The sequence below is a fragment of the Nipponia nippon genome, unplaced genomic scaffold (genome assembly GCF_047370975.1).
Source record: "Nipponia nippon isolate SJK-2023a ecotype South Korea unplaced genomic scaffold, ASM4737097v1 scaffold_9, whole genome shotgun sequence".
Taxonomy (NCBI): Eukaryota; Metazoa; Chordata; class Aves; order Pelecaniformes; family Threskiornithidae; genus Nipponia; species Nipponia nippon.
This window is the reverse complement of record NW_028262413.1, coordinates 16,095,584-16,112,822: the sequence shown is the minus strand read 5'-3', so window position 1 is coordinate 16,112,822 and position 17,239 is coordinate 16,095,584. Positions and strand designations below refer to the sequence as shown.

Sequence of the window (17,239 nt, the reverse complement as noted above, 5' to 3'; positions counted from 1 at the left end):
TTAAAGTGTCAACACTGCATCATACTCAATTGCTTTCAGTTAGGATATCCATTATAGAGAGAAGGTGGCAATGAACTTCCTTTGATATGGCAAGTTGGATCCTGGTTTACCTTCATCCCATTTTGCAGGAGTATTTGCATGATTTATGAAGTCCAGATTTTCCCTCTTTCCATTTCATGTGAACATGAGGAAGGTGCAGTGTATGTTAGCTGTGACTAAACGAGGAAGGTGTTCCTTCAGTCACTCAACGCTTCCTGCGCCACTGTGTTTGTGAGGCTGTCAGTTCAAAACAAAGCGGCTGAAATCAACTCAAGAGCTGTCTTTGCCTTTTGGCTGGGATCATTCCCTTATATTAGTATCTGACATGCCCCATCTCTGTCAGGAACCAATATCATGCTCCAGCATACCAATGCAATTTGTGATCTAATAAGATTTTGGTTCTGCTTTACCCTCCTTCAGCCTGTGCTCCTTCATCTCATGTAAGCAAAGTGAATTGGCAGATAACTGATAAGTGTACTTTTCTTGGTTTCCTTCTTAGGACTTTTAAGCTGCAGCGGTTTCATCAAGGAAAACAAACCACAAATGTCTTCACACAAGTGTAAAAGTAATCTTGAGGCAGGTAGATAACTCAGTTTTCTCAAGGAACTTCCCCATTTGTTTTTATCAGAGGTCTCTGTGTTCAACCTGAATCCTTCCTCATTACTCTGTAGGAGTGGGGAGTTCATGCTGTTCTTTTTGGGAGGGAAGTGGGACTTTGCACTCTAATGCAGATAGTCCACGTATCCATTTCCTAAAAGCAGAAGGATTTCCCTGTCTGCATCTTTTGTGTCCTGTCTCTGTACAGTGTAGACCTCACCAGGCTCATCCCTTCTGCAGCGCTTTTCCACTTGACTGCTTTTGATCATAGTTTTTATCCATGGCAATGTCCTGACTGATGCTTTAAAATTGCAGCTTGTTGTTTAATGTTAACTGAGTTACCAGGCAAGCAGTGACTCTACTTCAGCTATGGTGATGATGTTGTTTTCAAACGTTCTCCAACTAGCGAGTCATTAAAAGTTGTAATAAAGGGGTTTGATGGGGCCGCATGTCCCTTTGAAACACGCAGCCCATGCTAATTACAGTGGGTTAGCAAAGAGGTCAAGGCTCATAAGTGCATGAGAGAGGGCACAGAACAGTAATGGTGAGGAGTTGAAAATAGTTGCAGAAAATGTTAATTACACAGCTTGTTCACATCAGCTTTCTCCTTCCATTGAAAATAAAGCTCAGTTTGAAGACACTTGTAAAAGTTGCTCTTTAGGAATCAAACTCCCTTATGTCTCAATAACTGGTAATGTGCTAGAAATGTAAAACTGCAGTAGCATAAAGAGAGAACTCATCTGTGCACAGTTGTTTTAGTCTCAATTAAAGCTGGAAATAAGATTTTTGCGTGACTCTGGTGCCACATTAGGGCCAGCGCACAGCTTTGCCCTGTGGACCTAGTAGTAGATGATTAATAATATAATATTAATCATAAATATAATAAATAATATCTGATAATATCAGATTCTGCAGAGGACAAGGGAGATTTTTCCACTGACTTCCATTACCTTCGGATCAAGTCTGCTATTGATTTGTTATCGTTCCTGAAGAGCCACAGGCTGTCTTACAGACAGATAGTGCACTTCATCAAGGAACTTTGCAACTTAAAGGCCCTGTTGTGCAATTATCAAATGGGCAAGTACATTTATGTGTGTGACTGAGCAAAGCTGGTAACATGTGTAGACGTTTGCATGGATGCTAAATTCTAATAAAAGATGACAGTGAGGGGAAGGTATACAATAAAAATAAGGGCAGAGAGATGTGCAATTAACAAGTTCTTACCTTATAGCTAAGTAGTATATATCTGTGTAGTTCATGTTGCTCAGAGATTGCACTATATTTACTACTCAAAGAAGCAGAGCATTATAGTATAGAAGCTGGTTCTTTTCCGGTTAGTCCCTTAGCCAAACTCCAGAGCCAAAAAGTTTTTAGGGTGTAGGTAAATCTGACAGAAACTTAACTTCAGAACTTGTGCTTATGTGTGTTTCATAGTCACAAAACTGTCAAATCACAAATGGCAAGCGGTCCTCTGAGAATGTCCGTAGGAGAAGGAATGTTGTACTTGAATGGTGGTATGTCTGCAACACTGCAGAAAACAGGAAGAAATTAATTAAGAGAGGTGAAATTTTCATACAGATACTGAGAGAAAATGTACTTTCAATCAAAACAAAAATCGGGACAAATATGGTTGGCAAGACTGAAATATTGTTTTGAGTTACTTAAAAAAAAAGTAGGAGAACTCTTAAAATATGTAATCTTTTTCCCAATGAAAACCCTCTCTTTCCTTTTCTTGAGTGACAGTCTTTTATGCAAGTAATAGAATGACTGAGTAATTTTCTCCATTGAAAGTAAATGCTAGCTTTTGAAAGTTTTAAAGGGAAAATTTAATATAAAATGGAGAAAACCAGGATTTTTATTTCCTTTTTGTAAATGGTCTTATGTTTCAAAAAATGCATGGGATTAAATAAGGTTATCAGGTCCCCACCAGGTGCAATTTCTAACCTACCTGCAAAATTTGAATTCGGTGATTAATTTTATTCTTTCCTAGGTTGCACTTGTAGCTCTATCTCCAAGTCTTTTCAGAGATAATGTAGCTCCATGAGCCATGTTTAGCATAATCAAAATAATCATGTAGGTGCAGGAACCCCAGGATTAAAGAGAACTACAACTAGCTATTATTAGAAAATATCTGTGGAAGGCTAAGAGCATCCTACTTCATCCTCTTGGGATTTCTGTCAGGGCTGTCACTTTTCTGGTTACTTGGCAATGATGGTTGTATTTTTATGGTGCCTCAGTAGCAGATTTGCTGGCTCTTTTGGCTGTTATATACATGGCAAATATGATGCAGAAAGTTGTCCTGTACTCAGTTCTGTTTCCAGGGTCATCCTCTTGAGTTTCTAGGATTTTCAAGCCCAGGTCATTGACAGAAGCTCAGGACTTTTGGCTCATGTTTCAGCTTCCAAATTATTCTGTTTTTCTGTTCATGAACGTGTCAGGCCAGCATCAGGACCCGTACATGTGCTTCTCTGGGTGGAAATCTGTGTCTTGTCCTTTAAATGGGCTACTGGCCTACACAACTTGGAAGGGGATCTTTCACACGTGGTCCCACCCCCATCCAGGAATCGCTGAGAGTGTTGCTGTCATTTTCCAGAGACCTTTTGCTGGAGTAACAAAGTTTTTTTGTAAACTAATTGAAATGGGCTCTCGCAGTATCTGCTTACATTGTGCCTCTCCCAGCCAGGCAGGTGCATTTTCAGCAGCTCCAAACTGAGGCACATTTTAAAAACTGCAGGCATGATAAAAATGACATGATAAATCTGATTTACTCTAAAGTGCTGTCAGCTCAGGCTTGGCTTTTTGGGAAAAAACAAAACAAAACAAAACAAAACAAAACACCCACCCCCCCCCCCAACAAAACAACTCAAACCCAATAGAAATAATGCCTTAAAAAATTACAGTATTGATAGCCTTGCTTTTAAACAGATGACTAGCCCCTGGCAGACCTTGGCATCTCTGAAAATACTGGAGCACTCAGAACCTAAAATACAGAAGATGGAAAAATTAGACTTACATAAAATCAGTTATGCTACCTTTTCACTGGCCACACTGAGAGGATAGCGCACTCTTTCCTTTTTAATAAGTGATTGATTTATTGATAATAAAGTGCATCTGAGATTTACTCACAATGGTAGATTTTATAGGCAGTAACCTAGTAGCTTGAACCAGCTGTTTGTAGCTGCACATTAAAAACTTTGACCTTGGGCTTTCATGTTTCTCTGCCTTCCCTACCTTGGCTTTCTTGTAGCAGCCACAGCTGCATCCTTGTCTTGCAGGAACTGTGATGCATTTTTGGTGTTGCTCATGTTTACCCACTTGGTAATTTTTTCTTTCCTGTTTTTCACTTCTTTTGGACATTTTATAGCAAGTGCTGGTGGTCTTGTGTAGTAGTGTTCCCTGAGGTTTAAGAAGCATTCATTCATTGCTGGAAATGGTATATGAAATGATATTCTTTAGAGAAATCTTTTTTTCCCTTATAAAATGAAAAGCGAACATTTTAAAAGGCATCATACACAGAAAGTGCGCTGAAGGAATTTGAAGTGTATGGTATGTTCCCAGCTACCTCCTCTGAGGATTTCTTCAGCACTTGTTAATTAGAAAACCCCTGTCAATAGAAGAGGTCTGCCAGCTGTCACATATATTAAACAGTGTATTATCTCCAAAGTTAGAAATTGTTTGATAGACCATGTTAAGTGTTGATCAGCCTGGGAACATCTAACTTCAGTGAAACTCACTGAGATGATTAATTATTCTTCTTCAGGGTAACTAAACCATATGGCAAAACAAACTTTTATAACTAAGGAAGTGCTCTGAGGCACTGAGTGGGGAAACAATCATATTTAAAAGGAACACTCAAAGCACTTCATTTGTCTTGATGTTATTGAGAAGGATGAATATCAGTGGAAAACATGCTCATTTGTTTATAAAAAAATAACATTCTAGTGAAATATTGACACGCTCTAACCTCTTTGAATGTCCAAGAAGTGATATGAATAACTCAATGCACTCAATAGCTGTGCATTAATTGGAAAAATCAGTACAATCTATTGTTGAGATCTGTGAAGAGGAAATCAAACTTCTAGTAAAGTTCCCTGTGAACTAGGGAACAAGGGTGCTGTGGGTTTAGCCCAGATGCATAATTTTGTGTGTCATACAGGTAGAAGATTTAAAAAGGGAATCTATCTATATGCAAATCATCCTTCCACTTCAGTAGCAAGCAGTTTTACATATAAACATGTGCTGACCACCAGCATGCAAGAAGATTGTGCCTAGGAAAATACCCTTTGATGTTAATTTATGTATTTTTCTTTAGCTTGGGTTGGTTTTATGGTTTTCACTCTATTACAGAATGTTTGCACAACCAATAAGGACACCCAGAGTTGACTATTGATGTTTATTGAATCATTCATATCAAATAAACACTTTTGGGAGTCTGACCACGGAAAGTAAAAGCATTCCTTTGAGAGGAGAGAAATCAGAAATCCTTATTGGAAAAAAAGGACGTCTGCTTGTTTCATTTTTGAAATGAAAAGGAGGAGAAGGCATGATTTCAAGTGGCATGACTGAAATGTGGACACACCAGGGTGGGTGTTCTAGTATGGGTGTACGCAGTCAGGTCCACAACTTGCGGTTGAGGTGCTCTGGGATGCATTAACCCTTTGCACTGTGCAGCCTCTTAGATGAAAAGGGTTTTTATGTGCCAGTTCCAAGTCAAACTATGAAGTCAGTCATCTAATCTGTTCCAGTTGGAACAGTTCCTATCTCTGTGCTTACTGCCTGGACAGATTGTAGTGCAGAAGGGTTCAGGTCTCATTAATGTATCATTTAGAATTGAAAACCTATTCAATTTAATTTTGAGATAATTGGCATATGCTGTCCTTTTTTCTCCCTCTCTATTAATTTACTGATTTCACTGAAGCGAGAGGAAATCATATAATTATTCCACGTTAGTAGCATTAGAACAGATATTTAAGAGCCTGTTTTAGTCATTTGGGAACAGAAAATTGGACACACATAGTGGGATTATTCTGGGGTCTGGGCCCATAAGGAAATGAGCACTCTTAACTTCCTAAAGTGAGGGATTTGAAGACCCTCAGTACCTCCCTGTCCCATTCAACTGGGTCCTTTAGTTCCTTTACTTTAGGTGTGTGACAAAGCCATTAACTTAAATGGGAACATGAACACACTGCAAGATAGGTGCAGAGGTAAGCAACAGGAAGCCAAAAGGGAGTGAACAGAATTTTGTAGTGATCTGGCATTTTACTTCACCAAATGCAAATTATACACAATTATTTTCTCATTCCTCTGCTTCACTCTCCCATGCTGATCTCTTTCCTGGGTGCTGACGTTTTTCTTCTACCCTGTCTTTGCTAACATTTTCTACTAAATCAAGTAACAAGCTGCCTTTGTTACAGGTGAAGGACTCCTGAAAGTTGCAGGGGCCTGCATCATCTGGGCTGTCAGAATTCCAGTGCCTTTTTCCAGGGTGCTGGCGTTTCTCACCATATTGGTCATTTAGGTCTAGCTCATCATTCCAGCCTCTTTTGCTAGGATACTGGCGCCTGTACATCAGATACCTCCTGCCTGGATGCTGTCTTTTGGATAACTTATTCAAATAGTTTAGCTGTGCACTAGCAGTGTCAGCATACTGATCCGACAATGACCTTCTGCCAGGATGCTGTTGCTTTTTCAGCTCCAGATAGCCATCAAGGTCATCTTCTATCTCTCTTTTCCCTGGATGCTGCCTCTTCTGAATGTCTCCATAAGATGTGTCTTCCTCAATATCTCTTTTTCCAGGATGCTGTCTCTTCTCCAGGTCACTTAGGTACTTTTTCCCAGGGTGTTGTCTTTTGGAAAGCCATTCTGGCAGAGGGGCATTTGATTCTGTCCAAGGAAAAGAATAATGTTAATGAGAATGAGCCCCCATAATCCTCACTAAGGAAGTTGAAATGGGAATTTGTGGAGTTCTATGGTTCAGAATCATAATCTGTTGCTCGTTATGCCCATTTAATTGCACAGTTAACTGTATGGTCTTTAATTTGATCACTCTGGATGGCATCTGTCAAAATAGTTCTGGGACATTTTTAGCGAGGATGGATTGATACATTAGGATCTAGCTGCAGCCAAATGGGAAGACATGCAATGACAAAGCCTAATGTGTTGATTCAGGTAAATGTGTCAGATTCAGGTAAAGGGAGGTGAGTACAAGATGCCGAGCAGCTGGAAGAAATCAGCTGCAGAAGCTGGGTATGGGGAAGAGCTGGAAATCAGCATGAGACAGGGCAAGGATAGGGCTGAGACACAAGTAGAAGCAGGGATGTGGACATGTGAAAGCCAGCTCAGTATTTCCAGCTACCAGTCATAACTCTATTAGTCTCTCTTACTCATTTTTAAGCTCTTTTTAATATCTAAGGTCCTGGATTGACATAACCAACTCTCAGCATTCATGTGAAGAGGGAGGAAGGCTTTTTCTATGGGCACTTGGGGCCACCTCCTCTTTCCACTCTGAAAGGACTCTGTGCTCCTTGTTGGTGGCAGGCACCTATGTGCTGCTTCGTGCAGTCCCTGAGTCTGCTTTGCTTCCACGGCTGTGACCAGTGAGAGCAGAGCATCCGCAAGCTAAGAGGCAGCGGACACTAGAGCAGCCTCTGCATTCCCAGCCACGGAAAAGCCCACCTCTGTTGGGGTGTAAAAACCGGTGGGTTGAGGTAGTAGGTGAATGGCAGCACTCCCACCTCCAATTAACATTAGGTACAGGGTCCACAACTGGGGAATGTCCTCCACGTGTCCTCTTAGAGCTTTCCTAGGGAAGGAAGTACTTGCAGGACAGGCAAATTTTTTGTGACAGTCTTCTACCTTCTTATTATGCAGCAGCTGCTTAGTGATGGTACAGCATTGCCTAAGTGGGGAGATCTTAGAGAAGAAAGTGCCTTTTGAGAACTCTGTATCAGTGTATTGCAGCAGACCTCCTATCTTTCCCCTCCCCTTAGTTAGAGTAATAAATACATACGTTAGAACCTGGGAACTATACATTGGATCTGATGATCTCAGCCAAGTACTATGCTGCCATCACCAGATGGATGTCCCCAGTGTTATATATACCTTTATTCATCTCTTCTTCCTTTTCAGCTTTCTTGAGGACAGACTGAAGAATGAGGCTTTTAGACCTCTGCAGGATGTCATCCAGGGGACTTCTTCCCTTGTTCTCACTTCCCTCTGGAAGGGGCTGCCCGCCATTGAGGCAAACACCACACAAGGTCAGGCAGAGGAGCAGCAGTGGCAGCTGGATAGATGGCATTGTGGGACCGGGGTTCCTGCAGCTTCCGTGGGAGAGAGAACAACAGGGGAAGAGGAGCAAACAAACCTAGCAATAATAGCAATATTTCCAGACACTGAAAAAGAAACATGGCACTGCTGTAGGGATTGAAGTCTCTTATGTGTCTCATTTCTGTTACTAACCTCTCAGTTTATTTTATATTCTTCGAAGAATCTGTAAATTCTTCAAAATTAAAACCAGGCGCTTGTTCATTTTTCTGGCAGAATAAATAGGAGCATTTTAAACACCTAACTTCCTGATGCACAGATAGTTCTGAAAGCCAATGGTTTTGCTTCACCTTCTGCCAAGATGCAAGAATAATTTCCCTCTTGAACTCTGTGTTAACTGTTGGCAATTCCCTTTGCTAAGGGTTAATTTTAAAATAATGCTGGGATTTGCAGCACTTTCATTCCACCTTTAGTTAAAGCCCAACTTTAAGAGTCCATTAGTTTTTTAATATGTATTTCTATACATTTAAAGTAGCTGTGTGTCTGTGTATTTGTCAATATAATAAGATAGCTATGCTCCGTTGGTCAGGGAGGTTTCTTGCATTGGGGAAGCACCTGATATTGTTTTCAGAGACATAATAATAATCATATCCTCTGTTACCTCTTGCCCAGATAACAAGTGTTTTTCTATTTCTTCTAGCTAGCACTGGAGTTCCTAACACACTTATCATGGATTTATTTTCCAGTAAACAGAGTTCCTTCAGTAGAATGCAATACATCTTTAATACTAGTATAGCAGTCATTTAGCTTAATTATTTCTTCAGAATATAAAAGAAATGCACAATTTTACAAAGTTCTACAAATTTTTAAAATAGAGAATGAGTTTATTACCTCTCTTACTGGCAGGCTTCTATCACTTCTGATGAAGTCCTTGGATAACAGCCTTGAGAATATCACCTATAGGCTATTTTGCTCTGAGCAATCTTTAGAAGGAAAGTTAGAATCAGCTAAAAAGGAAATGATTTGGTAAATTACCTGGTTTGTAGTTTCAGATTTTTGCTTGATGCATCTGCCAAGAGATTGTTTAGTCCTTTAAAGCTGTTTGCACATCTGAGCTTCAACGTTGCCCTTTTTCTGCTACAGACACACACAGTATCCAATAGAACTGTTGCTAAGTTCTCTTTGGATGGCTTGTGTCTCCGTACTTATACTGTACTGCCTCTGAACCCTTTATGCAAATAGCTGTGAGGTAATTTAGGTGATGTGTTGTTTTCTTTTTTTTTTTTTTACTGATGTCAAGAGATCTGCATTTTGAATACAGTTTAAAACTCTGATAGTTATTTCCTGACCTCTCTATATCCATGCTTGACTCCCAGAAATTGCTATTTTCCTATTCTCTAAAGAGATTATGTTGAATTTTATGTAACACGGCATAGAGAAAAGGAGGTTTTTCTCTGCTTAGCAAAAAGAAGCTTGTGTATCCTCTATTAAGCAAGCACCGTGGAGTAAATGCAGAGAGGTAGGTAATTTATTAAGCTAAGGAAGAAAAACAGAGAAAAAATGTAATGGATTACATTTAAATAAGTTTATACCATGGGTTCTTATTCTGAATTACACTATACAGTTTTGGGCTCACAATTCTGTATTTTCTTGGCATAGGCTTCCATAAACAGTACATTAGAATATGGATGCATAGCATTAGATATTAAAACATAGTTATGTTGTTGCTATGTGCTTCAAAAAGCATTATACTATTGTAACTAGAAATAAGACTCCTTCTCTTTAACCCATCTGTCTATTTAAGATATTCTTCCACGCAGTACTACTAAAAACAGATCATGCAGGGGGCACAGATAATGAGTTAGTGATTCTTTGATACTCTTAGTGATCCTGATGACAATATGTAGGACTAAAACTGGAGTACGGATTGCTCACAGTATTGAAGCAATTCAGGATTCTTTTATTGTTACTACATGGAAGGTTTCAACCAAGTGAAGTCAATGTTTTTCTGCTTTCCCATTTACTACCATTGTCACGAACACAAAACCACCTTTGTATGTCCTTCTCATCACTGCCATCGAAGTACTTAAGTTAAAATTTTTCTTCAGCAGTAAGTAGCAACAAGATCCAACAACCTGTCACCATGGCTTGAGAACACCTTTCTTGGTAGGACACTGGCATTTTAGCAGCTCTCTAGGGTGCTGTGCCACAGTCTGAGACAGAAGGTGTTTTCGGCATACTCTTAAAAGCACTGCACTTAAAAGTGTATCCGTTATGCTTATAGGTAATGTGGATCCTCATGGCCTATAAAATTTCCTTAAGGCAACAGGCATTTTATGTCTGAACAGATGGTGGAAATACCATATAAAACTAAAAAGGGGTGAAGTCAGTTGTTCTTTATTAATGTGACTTACTACCCATGAGAATTTAACAAAAAATGGTCATCTTACAGAGCTTCCCCACCTCATTCAATTTTGTATCATGGATCAGAAAATACACAAGAAGAATCATTTTCATTTAGGAAATGAAAGCCGACTTCTTTGGAGTGACTTCAGTGGAATGCAGCTGTTACCTCAGTCTTATTCCATGAAAGTGTCGTCATCTTCTGAATTTTGTCTTAATATCTCAGGAAAAATGTGTCAGTAATTGTGTATAGATGTGGTTTTTGATATTAATTACCCTCATGTAATTTGAGAAGAGTCTTGGATGTCAGTGCACTTGTTCCAGATTTGCAGTGGGGACAGAGATTGAGGCTTGCAGCATTATAACTGCATTTGTAACAATTATATTCAAAATGGAATATGTTTTACTTCTTGTTTGGATTTCTAAGGGAGTTTGAGACATCATGCACTTTACGTGCAGAACGCATCTATGGCTTTATGAAGAGGTTGTCTTTGCCAGTCTAAGACTATGTCAATGTTGTTTTTCTGAGCAAAGATCTGCAAGGCAATTGAATGGAAAGATCAACAGGCAATTTACTATAGCGGGCCAGTAAACAATGACTGGGCAACTAATAGTCCCTCATCCAAAGCAAAGATCCCCATAAACACAGTTCCTCTGTACTTTTAGTTTTAAGCAATGCACTAGGGCTTTCCAGGAATCTAAAGAATGCTGGAAAGTGTTTTAAATTATTTCATTAATAACAGAGTTGCTTGTTTAACAAAGCAATAGCTGTCTGTAGCTTAGCCCGAGATTTCCCCTAATAAAATGCCTAATCCAGGGTCCACTGAAATCAGCCAGATTTCTCCTTTAAGTAGGGTTAGCCTTAGAACTTGTCTGTCTCTGACTTGAAATGATCCGCATATTGAATTGAATTTTAAAAAATCCTCTCACACTTTGAAGCATGGCTCTTGAAAAACATAGATGGGAAAAGAGAAGGTTAAACAGCTGAAACACTTTCACATATACAAAATCATATAAGCAAATTAACTCAAGGAACAGCTAAGAATTTTATATTAAAAATAGCCTCCCATATGAATGTATTTCATCTTAGCACTGAGTGAATGAGTCAGATGTCACTTGTGATACAGCAGTTGACATTAAATTTCTCAGCTACCTAGAAATGATAGGATAGGTAGGACTTATGCTTTGGAACTTTGTATGACTGCAATTTAATAAATCTGCATTTGCCACATATCTCCAGTGTGAAAATCCTTGTAATATATAATTATGAGCTGGAAATAATTCTTAGCATGTAGTTCTCCCTCCAGTCTGAAACTAATCTGGACAGCATAGAAGGCTTACCTGTGTAGCTCCAGCTTAGATACAGCGGGAGCTGCTTCATGCAGAAGCCTCTTACTGAGTCTTGTAATGCATGTGCAGTAATGGCCAAATGCATGGCCATTGTCACCTAAACCCTGGTTACTTTCTTTTTAAGACTCTCCAACCATCACACACCAAACTGTGCCCCCGATTTCTCTGGACAAGCTCACGGGTCTTCTCCATTATGCTATTTCTAGCATAGTCAAATACTAATGCCATATCTTCGGGAACTGCTATTGCATCTGTCACGGTGAACCTCATAAGCAATTACATTTACTTCACACTAGCTGCTTGGCATTTCCTGGGGGTAGTAACTCCTTAAGATCTCTTATGGTACGACACCCGAGTTTAAAAAAATAATATATTGACCTATAAATTAAAGTGGGCATTGATGGAATGGGAACTGCATTTTTAAACATGTCTTTAGAAAAGTGAAACAGAACAGTGACATTGGTAAGAATTCTGTTGCTGGCTCCCTACAATGCTTTCCTGATAAGCTGCTGAAGCCAAGCATGCCTTCTAAATTAAAAAAAAAAAAAGATGCTTTCCTCATGTGGTTGAAGGCTTCAGTAATTCTGAATAGCTTCTTAATCTTACTTCATTACATTTTTTACTTTAGTTAATCACATTTTCTCTATTCTTTTTAGCATAAAACATTTGGCGCACATTAAGCATTTTGACTACTATCTGTCACACAGAGTTTCTCTCTTCTGCAAGGCAAGAAGTGTATGAAGTGAATTGGCTTGTTTTGGCAAGAGTTTTTTAAAATTAGATTGAATGGATAGCTAGGTTGCTATCTATGTATTGTGAAGGAGCAAGGTTAAAAATTTGTCTTGGCCATGGAGCACAAGGTGGGGTTTATACTGATCATTGTTTTCCAGTGGAGTTTATCCACCAATCTTGATCCAATCCCTTAATCCCAACGGGAAGCTCGCCTACCTGCACAGACCATCAGGCAGCCAGGAGCAGTCAGGAAGTTCTAGAGTCAACAGATCTGATCAGTCTTCTTAGTGCATATGCTTGGGGCATTGGTTCCTCAAGAGCCCTGCTAGGAAGCTGGTCTCAAAATTCAGTGGAATTATTTTTCAGCTAAAATGTATTTACAAAGCATTTCACTTTTGAAAAAGCATTTTCTGACAGAAACTTGTTTCTGTGGTACATCCCCAGTCAGCTCTTGCGGATGGGATGTTCTTATTAAACCGTCAGCTCCAGCCCTCTAAATCACAAAGGGAGGAATAGGTTTGCAAGAAAGGCAATACCTTCAGTCCCATAATCTCTGTACTTACAGTTACCAATACTCCCATCCCAGACACAGCTAGCGTCAGTCTCTGGTCAAAATGTTGTCCAGCTATCATCCTGTTCAACTTAGCATTCACATTTAATCAGAGAGGCATGAGGTGACTTGATTATTGCATTTGTGTCCTTACACATGGAGAAAATAACAACAGGGTGTTTTCTGTCTTTATGCTGGTAAAAGCATAAGAAGGACTAGTACCTGGAAGCTGAGATTTAACAAATTTAATTTAATTCAGATTCCTAGCTATGATGATAATTAAACATTGACATAATTTTCCATATGTAGCCTTGGTGTTACTTGGAGATTTAGAAATGAAATTTGTTTTCTTTTGGCAGGACAAATATTTTACTAAAAGACATTCGAGGAAAAACGTTTAGGGTGAGGAAGTTGTTTTCCTCTGAGAATGCAAGAATCTTGGTGGCAGTGGACAGAGATTCTGCTCTCTGAGCCAGGATCATCAGGGCGTCTCAGCAACTAATACTTTGTCTTCATAGGAGTACTGAGATCAGTGTTACCCAAGCATGTAGCAGTCTGAGCTCTGGGAACAGAAATACTTTAGTCTAACATTTTTTTTTTTTTTAATCTGATTTAAAGTACCCGGGTGAAACTTGATTAGATTAGATTTAGCTAATGATCCTTTCTGTTCCTTTGAAAGTAGGAACCGCTCAGCAATGGACATCTGTGTTCTAATACTGCAATGCAGTTTTCATAATAAGTGTGCTTAGAAACAGAAATATTACAAAGAGAGTACTGAAATGAGTACAAAGAGTGTCTTAGGCCTGCATGCCTGGCTACAGCAGCAACGTGATTTCAGACTCACAAACGAGGAATAGGGCATCTCCAAAGAAGTTGTGGGTTTTGTTGGTTTTTTTTTGTCCAGGCAGACTTCTGGACCTCCAGCACCTGGTCAGACAAGGAGTAGTAGCTCAAAATTGGCTTCTAGACATTGTAGATGAGTTCCTGGCTACTGGTACAGGTGTTCTACATGGCATAAAAATGCATGCAAATCCCTCATTCCAGCAGGTAGGGGCTAGGAATTCCCCTTCTCTTAGGAATAACCTCTATGCCAGAATGAATAAGAGTACAATCCAATGCTAGGTCAGAAATCCTACAGTTTCCTACACTGTTCAGGGATTCCTTTTCCCTAGGAGACAACTCAAAGGGAAGGCTTTCTGAGTGTTCTGGATCCAAAAGTCAGGCTCAGTAGAATTCTACAGGGTGAGATTTGGCTTGTATTCTCATTCATTTTATAATCATAATTTAGTAAAAGAAGTTCCCTTATCTGTTGACAGAAACTGAATGTCAAAAATTATTCACAGAAGCACATGAAGAGAGGTCAGCCTGTTTTCATTCTCATTAAAATCTGCTTCGTAACACCTTTCAGCTGAGGACTCCCTTTAAAGAACAGGGATGAAATCCTATGTTACAACTACATCCCCATGCAAAGCTTCTCAGTAGGTGCAAAATTATATCCACAGGGCAATGGCCAGGACTTCAGCCAAGCATCTGACCCTTTGCTCAGACTTATTTTTGTCTTATTTTGGACTGATTTAGTAGAGTTTTAGTGCTTTGTTTAAGGGAAGAAAGTTAAATTTAAGCACCTCAAAGGGTCTTTTGTTTCATGAACAATGTTCTTTTCCTATTTCACAGCTGGAAAACTGTCTCTTTTTAATATGCCATCTTTCTTTTTAGAATTCTCTTTTGCTTTTTTTGGCCACATTTTTTCTGTTTCATTTTCCCCACAGGTGATTTTTCTATTTAAAAGATTTCTGGAGGTTTATTTTATAAGTGTTAATGTCCTTTCTTCCCACTCGCTGCACAATTACTCATGACACTGTGAGTTGAATTCATGGGTGGGAGGGAGAGTTTCTTTTCTCAGACTCCGGAGCCATCTTCCAAGCTGTACTTCTCTGTCTGTCACAAACCCACTGACACCCCAGACTTGCCCAGAGCTTGAGTCAGCACAGGATTTGGTTCCCAGTACGTGTGTATGTCTGTGGCAGGTTCTAGAATTGCACAGAGATGTCCAACTATCACATTTCACACCTAAATACAGCATTTCAGGACCACTGTGATCCTCAACCCCTTTGTCCAACCGCTGTCTGTTATCACAGGTCCTTCAAGTCCCTTGAGCTTCTGTATCAGCTCTGTTGATGAAGTTCCTTATTTTTCTTTTGAACATTCTCAAGGGCACACCAGCTTCTGAAAGGGCTTCTAAATGGAGAAACTGAGAGACAGACAACTCCTTCAAACCCAGAGTCAGACCCTTATATGCAAGCTGTGAGGACTGAGGTTTGTGTTCCTCCTTATGATTCCCCAAAATAGTCAGCTTTTCCCAGCGATAGAAGTCACTATAATAAAAGGTATTATACCTAACCTACAAATCTTGTATTAAATATTAATCATTGCTGGAGATAATTAGGTAGATAGTATTCAGTGGATTTAATGACATGTGAACTAAGTTTTAGAAATGCAGCCCACTGTAGTCATAGCCAGCATTAGCATAAGTGAGCCCCTTTGTGGCAGACATACCCAGCTATAGTCAGCAGCACAGCATGTCACAGCCCAGTTGGCTTTGTTGCGATTCATGAAAAAACAAAACCACTGAGGAATAGTAACAGTTTTTCCATTCATTTTCCGCAGTTGGGAGTATAAAATCTAGGAGGGGAAATGAAGGCAACTCCTCTACTGTGTTCTCTGTTTGTTCCAGCACTGAGCCCCAGCCGTGGTGCTTCTCCTGTTGCTTAGTGCAGGCACCTGTGGTGGGAAAAACTTGTTTCTGATATGAGCTCTGAGGCCTTTTGGGGGCAGCTGCTAGTTAAAGCCAGGTGAATGAGTTGGCCTAGAGAATCTGGTGAAATCATTAGAAGCTCTGCTGGCTAATGCTCGATGTCACTTGAAGTGTGACCTGAAAATGGTGAGGAACAAAAGTCAAAGGCCTCTTTTGAAGGCTCTGTAACTTTCAATTCACACCCTCCTGAAAAATTCCAGAAATGGCAAAACCTTCTGCTCTAACTGTAAGCCCCAGAGTTTTATAGTTTTGCAAACACAAAAGTGTTGAAGCTTAATCTTTTGAATTCCTTGAAACTAATAGAAAATCCTTTGAGGAAACTTAGTATAGGGAGAGATTAGGTCTTCTGTTTTAAATAATGAATAGGATGAGTATTGAATGAGATGAGAACATTAATTTCTGTGCAGGAAAGCTCTTAATAGAATTACTGAGTAAATTCCACATGGAATGCACACAGCTCCCCTCTCCAATTTAAATGCATAAAGGCCAGGGAAGGCTATTATGTTAGAGGGAAGGAGGAGTATCCCAGATAGCATTAAAACTGTTAAGTATAAATAACATGTTGCTTATATCAGCTAAATTGTTTATAGTTTCATGAGGAAGCAAACCCAAAGCATTATGACATTAATCCCATGTATTGGTATACTGACAGACTTTTCAATATTAAACAGCGTATTATGGAGTCAGAACTTGACAGGCTTAATTGCATACTTAAGAGTCAGTCTAACTCACAGTTTGTTCCTTCTGGGATGGTGGCAGTTTGGAATTAAAGATCTCAATGGATTCACTGTAATGTTTCTTTATTTTGTAATTATCTCTGCAATGTTTATGCAGGGCCATTTCTATAGTTTTCTAGTCAAGAGAACCCTGTGATTTGGGAAGAAAGTGGCCATCTTCAGAAAGAGTATCATTGTGCCCTGTCTCTTGTTTCAGGCACAGTCCAGGACCTTTCAAACCAAATAATGTCACTTAATTAAACAAGCAAGATCCTATGCCTCCGGGCACCAAAAAAACCTAGCTGCCCAGCCTGTCGTTTTTTCACAGCTGCTAATGACAGCACTCAAGAGATTCTTGTCCACTTCCAACAGGGAATTAGCCATTGGACAAAGCAAATTTACAGCTGAGTATATCTTGACAAAATACTGGTTTTAAGCTGGGGCAAGTTTCGTGATGTAGCAAGAAGTGATTCAGGGAAATTTAATTTGGTATGATTGAAATGATGGACATCCAGCTTCCTGTTAAGCAGTGAGTCTGATTCACACTGTCAAGTAACTTGCAAAGTCAGTTGGACGTTTGTAAATAGAAGGTCACTACTTCCCATAGCAATTAAAGGAGTAACATGCTAATTTGTTTCCTCTATGCCTTTCCTTTACACTTGCTGCTAACACATCATAATTACAATAGAGAAACCATAATTGGGTGTGAAAGGGAGCAAATTTGTGAGCAAGAGAAGAGTTGATAAGAGATTTAGTGTTTGGTGCAAAGTGTTT

At 39.5% G+C, this 17,239-nt stretch overlaps 2 protein-coding genes across 3 annotated transcripts in view; one reads left to right on the top strand and one right to left on the bottom strand.

Moving 5' to 3' along the window:
* TMCC1 (transmembrane and coiled-coil domain family 1) overlaps window positions 1-17,239 on the top strand; it is a 211,400-nt gene that overhangs the window by 6,587 nt on the left and 187,574 nt on the right. The gene's annotated exons all lie outside the window — the stretch shown is intronic.
* TRH (thyrotropin releasing hormone) lies at window positions 5,083-9,050 on the bottom strand. 2 transcript variants are annotated; one of them, XM_009462984.2, is made up of 3 exons: window positions 8,935-9,050; window positions 7,738-7,955; window positions 5,083-6,519 (listed from the first exon to the last, which is right to left on the bottom strand). In XM_009462984.2, exons 2-3 carry the CDS (start codon window positions 7,931-7,933, stop codon window positions 5,933-5,935), a joined length of 783 nt encoding a protein of 260 aa, XP_009461259.1. In that variant the 5' UTR covers window positions 7,934-7,955; window positions 8,935-9,050; the 3' UTR covers window positions 5,083-5,932. The 2 variants fall into 2 exon arrangements, with proteins under 2 accessions (XP_009461259.1, XP_087601473.1); XM_087745347.1 differs by having other exon boundaries at window positions 7,738-7,949; window positions 8,935-8,979.